The 6,916-nt window shown below is 55.8% G+C and overlaps 1 protein-coding gene across 1 annotated transcript; it reads right to left on the bottom strand.

Moving 5' to 3' along the window:
- Positions 1-2,222: 2,222 nt before the first annotated feature.
- On the bottom strand, positions 2,223-4,646 carry CHAC1 (ChaC glutathione specific gamma-glutamylcyclotransferase 1). The gene is made up of 3 exons (XM_059181193.1): positions 4,231-4,646; positions 3,814-3,849; positions 2,223-3,361 (listed from the first exon to the last, which is right to left on the bottom strand). The coding sequence occupies exons 1-3, from the start codon at positions 4,483-4,485 to the stop codon at positions 2,960-2,962; spliced, it is 693 nt and encodes a 230-aa protein (XP_059037176.1). The 5' UTR covers positions 4,486-4,646; the 3' UTR covers positions 2,223-2,959.
- Positions 4,647-6,916: the final 2,270 nt, after the last annotated feature.

The following is a 6,916-nucleotide window of genomic DNA, read 5'->3' as shown; positions in this document are numbered from 1 at the left end:
CAAATAAATAAATAAAATCTTTAAAAAAAAAAAAAAAGATATGACCCAGGGACCCCTGGGGGTCTCCAAAACCCTCTCAGGGGAACTGTGAGGTCAAGATTATTTTCATAGTAAAACTAAGAGGTTATTTGCCTTTTTGCTCTTATTTCCTCATTTCCATTCTTTTCACAAAATTTGCCCACAAAATCTACTTCCAAGGCTTTCCAAAACTGTCTCCCTGGGTAAGGCCCCCAAATCTCTGACTCCAGTCCTTGTTTCTCTCCTGAATCGCCGACCCATATCCCCAGCTGCCCCACACAGACATCCGCAGCTCACACACTCACACAGGGCCCATCTCTACCCCTGCCCTTCCACCCCTTTAACTGTACCAGCAACCCTGGCCCTCTACCCTTCCTCACTCTCCCCCTCAGCCAGCCGCACCAAACCCTACCATCCTCACGCCCTGAACACTCTCAGATCTATCCTCCTGCCCATTCCCACTGCCACATCTCGGCTCAGGCCATCTTCATGTCTCCACAGCCTGTCTCTGGCCTTCCTGCTGTAACCCAACCCAGGAGCCAGGTTCCTCTCCAGCAGTCTCTTCCCAGCTCAGAATCCAAGAAGGAATGCCACCTCCATGGTGCAGCACAGATGACCAGGCCCAGCCGGCTGGATGTTGTCCTGCCCCCTGTCCAGTCCCAATTCCCACCTCCCCACCCCTGACACCACTGTCCACTCCATCCCCACTGGCCTGACCTGACTTCCCACTCTGGCACGAGCTGCCCCTGGCCTCCGTTCACCAGAGACACCTTCTCAAGCTCAAGGCTCAGCCTCATCATTCCTTCCCTCAGAAAGCTTCCCTGACCACCTCCCTAAGCAGAGGGCCCTCTTCTCCCATCACAGCACATCTCATGCTATATGGTCCCCATTCAGAAAAAGAAAAAAAAGAAAAAAAGAAAAGCCACCATTCAGAATTTCTAAGCTGAGTTCCTGAGTTCCCTCAGGAGAGAGATTGCTTCACTGCTGTATCCCCAGTGCTCAGGGCAGTGCCTGGCCTATCACACTTTAGTCAATACTTAAATGAATAACTTGAAGGCAAGGCAGCCCTCCCCCTGCGTGCCCAACCCCACCTCCCCACCTGGCCCAGGACTCAGCAGACAGTAGGGCTCTGCTCTGAGCACCCAGAACTGGCTGCCCTGCCCCACCCTGGCCTGGGAAGTGGCTGCCTAAGCCTCCCTGCTCCCTCCTCCTGTTGTGTTACCGTCCCAGAACTTGGCTAACCCCACGCTTCCCCCACCAATGGCCAAGACATGAGGACACCAACACAACAGGCCCAACGGCTGCCCAGCTGGTTCGAGCTGACCCCGCTGGGGACACCCAGACCAATCCAGGGCACCAGCCAAAACAAGAGCAGCAACAAGACATACCATACAGTGTCCCAGCGTAAACTGATGCGTAGAGGGCTCAGGAGTTTTCGGGAGGTCACTGGGCCAAGGAGGGAAGAGGCTAGGGAGGAGCCAGGCTCTTCTGCTATGAAAAAGCTGTCCTGTGGGCCCAGGAGCAAGAGGCTGAGCCCACTGAGATCCCAGGGGGCTGGGCTTTGCACCTGGGGATGAGGGTGGGAGCTTGGGGGGAGCAGCAACCAGGAGCAGGCAGATGGTAAACAAGTAGTAGCCCAGAGGGCACCCCCAACAACTCTTTCCATAGAGAGCAAGAGTCCTGGCAGGTCAGGTTAACCAAGAAGGCACAGCCCACACCACAGCCCCAAGAGGCAACAGAAAGCACCTGGATGTCCTCCGAAAGGCCATAGGTCTCTGCTGTCACCCTTCTCTAACCCACCTGCTCCTTTAGCAGGAAGCCAGGGGTCTCCTCTCGAGGTCAGCAAGAGGCAGCGGCTAGAGGAAGACCTGGTCTGACCTCCAAGCCCGCCAGCCTCCTCGGGGCATCAGAAAGGAGTCGCAGAGCACCAGGCTCCTGGTAATTACGCAGCGCATGAGGCTGCCCAGTAGAGCCCTGCGGACGGAATTCTGCGTACCTCAGAGCATTTTTGCCTGCACTAAGATGTGAATGGTGCCTCCTAGGACTGTTGCAAACCGGCCGGTAGCCCTGCCCTCTCAACTGCCCCCCTCCCTGCGAGAGAGATGGAGAACCCTTGCCCCTCTTGTGCGCCTTCCAGGGCTTCACCAGTTCCCTTGCCCCAACAGCCCCTCTGAAGAAAGAACCACATTCCAGCACAAAACAGATAATAAGAGATCAGTTTATGGATAACAGTGTGGGACAGACTGGGAAGGTACCAGGGCCCATAGTGATGAGCTCCCTTGGAATAGACCAACATGAAGACAAGCAGACAGACAGAGGGACAGGAAACAGCCAAGTGGCTCAAAGGCCCAGGCCCAGCCTCAGCAGTTATGCCCAGGCTTCAGATCCAGTTCTACCCTGGAAATCTGGGGGAGGGGGGGTGTGTGGCAGGGGGAGGGTGTGAAAGGGTGGGGATCAACAGGACCCTCAAGTGTCTCAGTTCTTGTAAGGCTACCTAATCCTCACCCCCCACCCACACCCACCCCGCCCCTTCCCAAAAGGCTGGGACTTTTCCCATGTCCTCTATTTCCAGGGCTGAGGAGTGTTTGGACTGGGGATGGGAGGCAGAGCCCTGGGTGGTATGGGGTTAGCAGCAGCACTGGGGGGAATTGGGTCAGGCACCAGGTGCCTGAGGTGGGGCACTGCTCAGCAGGGCCCCTACGTCTGGGGCAGGCCCCCCACCTGCCCACCACACCAACATGGTGCAATAAATAGTTTCAAGTAGTCAGTGTCAGGCAGGATAGCTGGAGGCTGGTGGGACAGGCAGGGGCTTAGGAGAAAGGCTCCCAGCTGTCCACCGAGTCCTTCCAGCGGGCTCCAACTCTATCAAGTCCGCTGTGTGCACAGGCTTGGGGACTTGGCCCCATGTCTATGTGGACACTCTGTGCAGGGGCTCAGCCCCTCAGACCAGTGCCAAAGCCTGCTCGGTGGGGCAGAAGCAGGGCAGCATGGTGCCCACAGCGTCCACGATGGCAGCCAGGTGCTCATCCTGTGCCTGGGGCCCACAGAGCTGCATGAAGTCCGCCAGGCGCAACAAGTACTCGAGGTTGTGGCCCGAGAAGCCGCGGCAGGCCAGGATCTGTGTTGCAATGGCCTCCTCAGGGGCAGGACCCAGGTAACCAGGATTCTGGGGGGTGGCCACATAAGCCAATGCCTTGAGTGGTTGGTCAGGGGTATCTTGGGGGTAGAAGGTGACTTCCTTGGTATCATAGCCGCCAAGCACTGCTTCCCGAACATTCAGGTACTTCAGTGCCTCGCTCACCTGCTCACCTCGAACCTGGTATGCCACACCCCAAGTGCAGCCCTAGGAGGAAAACACGGACACCACGGTCACCCAAAACAGCTCCTGGCTAATCCCACCTCAGGTCTGTGCTCTATAAGGAAAGTGGGCAGAGGACTGATGAGTCATCTAGTAGCAATACATTAAGCTCATTCTCCCTTTCTTCACAAGGTTTGACAAGGTGGTCTGGCCCCAGGGCCAAAAGGATTCCTACTCAGAGCGTGTGGTCTGGAAACCAGTGGCATCATCTGTACAATTAGGAGGAGTAAGTCTCAGGCTACCCTCCAATCCTATTAAATCACAATCTGCATTTTAAGGAAATCCTCAGGTGACTCTAGTGAGAAGCACTGAGCTAGACCACCTTCCCTGCTGCCAGAGTAGCATCTCATCTAGCCTACAGCCACGGACCCACGAGCTCTGTCTGCAACCCTCCCTGCTAGGCCCCAGGGAGTGCCTCTCTTGACTCAAGCACTTACCTCATGATCTTCAAGGAGGGTCACCACACGGCCAGGCTGAGGAGGAAAGAAAAATTTTGAAAAAGACAAGTTAGAAATCAGCTGTCACCAGAACCAGAGGAAGAAACCTTATTAACCCTGCTGGTCCAGGCCTCAGTGAGCCCCATTCATCCAGGGCAAGTGGAGAGAGTGATGCATACATGGAGAAACATACATGGCAGAGGCCCAAACTGATAACCAGAAATACTCTCCAACATGGTGATCCACAGGATCACAGATTCCAGCCATCACAGGGATCCACTGGGCACTGAAATTTAAGACACAGCCCCCAGGCTCAGGTCTATACACTTCCCCGACCAGCCCAGACATTCCAGGGCACTGGTGCCCACTACCCTGCCCCCAACCCCTTCATTCCCCCGGGCATGGTCAAATGCTCACCATCTTGTCGCTGCCCCGATGGAAGGTGTCTCCCTGCCAGAAGCGGCGGCTGTAGCCGCGCACGAAGCCCACACGGCTGTCGCTGTAGGCGAAGTCGGGCCTCCACACCAGGGAGCCGTACCCGAAAATCCACAGCGCTTGGGGGTCGCCGTCATCCCGGGGATGCTGCGAGGGTGGCGAGGGGGTTGGCGAGGGGGTTGGTGAGAGGGGCGGCGAGGCGGGCGGCGTGTTCTGGGCTGTGGACTCCTGCTTCATGGTGCCGGGCACAGGGACGGGCCCGGCGGCCTCCGAGGCTGGTCTCCGGCGCAGGCACGGAAGGACCAACGGACGCGCACACCTGGCCTGGCACCGCTCGGTCGCTCCAGCTGCGCGGCCCCTCCGGAGGTGCCTTTTAAACCCTCCGGCCGCAACGGGTCTCCGCCCACCGCGCCAGCTGCCGCGGTGATTGGGGCGGGGCAAATCCCCCTTTGACCAATTACCTTCGTGTTTTTCTTCCCGGTTAACCGCGCCGCCCTCTGAGTGGATAACTGCCCGGCCTGCCCCAGGCGCAGCGCGCCCGGTGATTGGCTCGGCTCCACCTCTGTAGCAAACCTGGCAGGAGTGATGCAACCGCGGGGGAGGTTTCCCCAGCTCCGGCATGCAGCAAGGGCACCTCGGATTGCGTCAGGCGGCGGGCAGTGGACAGTATGCACGGACGCAGGCACTGATCGTCCCTCTGGCAGCCCCTCCACGGCCTACGTCCTTGAGGAACCACAATTGGCGTGTCCCGGGCGGGTGTCTCCCCACCAGCCCTGTCGGTGCACCTGGTCCGCTCACTGCCACCCCAGACAGCACGGACTCATTAACAGGCCCAGTGAAGGGCATGTCCCGAAGGACCTCTCTGGGTGGCGTCAGTGCCCGTTTCTGGGGCTCTGCCTGGGAGCACATATTCTAGGGAAGCCGTCGGAGGCACCCTCTGCATTCCGCACAGGTGACTCAAGCTGTTGGCCCGCGTGAGCAAATGGAGAAACTGAGTCACGGGGCTGGCTAAGGTTTCTGCAGAAGCTGCGAGGATGAGTCAGGCCGGGCGCCGGAAGCTTGCGGGCCTCACGTGAGGGCTACTCCCAGGGCCAGGTGTGGAACCCCTGAGCCCAGGTAGGCTTGGGGTGGAGCCTTTCAGCACACTTGCATCCACTGCTGTCACTTTGGCAGTGGTGACCAAACCTGGAGAGAGAACCTGTAAAGTCGGGCCACTTCTCCCCTGAGGCGATGGGTTTAGTTCATAGTTTGGACCTGAAACTTCTCCAACAATGGTTGTGTTCATCCTTAGGCACAGAAATTCGGAAGCTTCTGGGAGCGGCAGTCAAGGCAGCCAAATTAAGGCTCCCAGACAGCTGCGAGCTACCGGGCTTTTCTTTTGGCTACTGGCCTCCTGACCCATGGAAGGTCTGCTGGCCATCTGGGGTTGAGCCCCTAAGCAGAGGCAAAGGGCTGCCCCCTAGGCATGTCTCTGGCTGGAAATGGGGAACAGAGGCAGGAGAAGACCTGTCTCTGGAACTGCAGAACTAGCTGGGGGAAACAGCTAATGAGGTCCAGGGTGAGCCCTCTGGCAGCCGAAAAGGGCAAGATTGCTTCTCACTAGATTCTAAGTAGATTTTTTTTTTTTTTTTTAAGATTTTATTTACTGGGCGCCTGGGTGGCTCAGTGGCTTAAGCCGCTGTCTTCGGCTCAGGTCATGATCATAGGGTCCTGGGATCGAGGCCCGCATCGGGTTCTCTGCTCAGCAGGGAGCCTGCTTCCTCCTCTCTCTCTGCCTGCCTCTCTGCCTGCTTGTGATCTCTCTCTGTCAAATAAATAAATAAAATCTTAAAAAAAAAAAAAAAAACAGGAAAAAAAAAAAGATTTTATTTACTTATTTGACAGAGACAGACACAGGGAGAGAGGGAATACAAGCAGGCGGGGTGGGAGAGGGAGAAGCAGGCTTCCCACTGAGCAGAGAGCCTGAGGTGGGGTTCAATCCCAGGACTCTGGGATCATGACCTGAGGGGAAGGCAGACACCTAACGACTGAGCCACCCAGGTGCTCCTTAAGTAGATATTTAAACTAAAAATTATAGGCATACTTAAAGTAGTCATTCCAAAAGTGTGTAAGATATATTCTCCAGTAGGAATGTTGTACTACAGTGTGTATAGCATGAAGCTAGTTATTTTAAAACAAAGTAAGTTAGGGGCACCTGGGTATCTCTGTAGGGTGAGCCAGGTCATGATCTCAGGGTTGTGAGATCTAGTCCAGGCCCAGGCTCTGTGCTCAGCGGGAAGTTGGCTTGAGATTCTTTCCCTCTCTCCCTCCCCTTGCACTTGCTCTAAAATAAATAATTTTTCTTAAGATTTCATTTATTTGAGAGAAAGACAGAGACCATGAGCAGGGGAAGGGGGACAGGGAGAGGGAGAAGTAGACTCCCCGCAGGGAGCCTGACACAAGGCTCCATCCCAGGACCCTGAGATCATGACCTGAGGCTAAGGCAGAGGCTTAACTGAGCCACTCAGGCATCCCCAGAGAACTTTCAATATTAAATGTAAACATTTTTGGAAAAGTTTGTTGTTGCTGTTCACAAGGAGCATGAATTACTTTTCTAATAGGAAAAAAATACAGGCAAATGGTTGTTTCTGGTCATTTCTTTCTCTTTCCCTCCATTCTCCATGTTCAC

This window comes from Mustela lutreola, chromosome 7 (assembly GCF_030435805.1).
Source record: "Mustela lutreola isolate mMusLut2 chromosome 7, mMusLut2.pri, whole genome shotgun sequence".
NCBI classification, from domain to species: domain Eukaryota; kingdom Metazoa; phylum Chordata; class Mammalia; order Carnivora; family Mustelidae; genus Mustela; species Mustela lutreola.
Note: the sequence above shows the minus strand (reverse complement) of the source record. Positions and strands in the feature narration are given on the sequence as shown.

What these genes read in the sequence shown, in the direction of transcription:
- CHAC1 (XM_059181193.1), bottom strand. Translation starts at nt 4,485, where the DNA reads ATGAAGCAGGAGTCCACAGCCCAGAACACGCCGCCCGCCTCGCCGCCC. An exon ending in ATCGGGGCAGCGACAAGATG is followed by an intron (nt 3,850 to 4,230) that starts GTGAGCATTTGA and finishes TTTCCTCCTCAG; the next exon opens with CCTGGCCGTGTGGTGACCCT. An exon ending in CCCTCCTTGAAGATCATGAG is followed by an intron (nt 3,362 to 3,813) that starts GTAAGTGCTTGA and finishes TTTTCCTCCTAG; the next exon opens with GGCTGCACTTGGGGTGTGGC.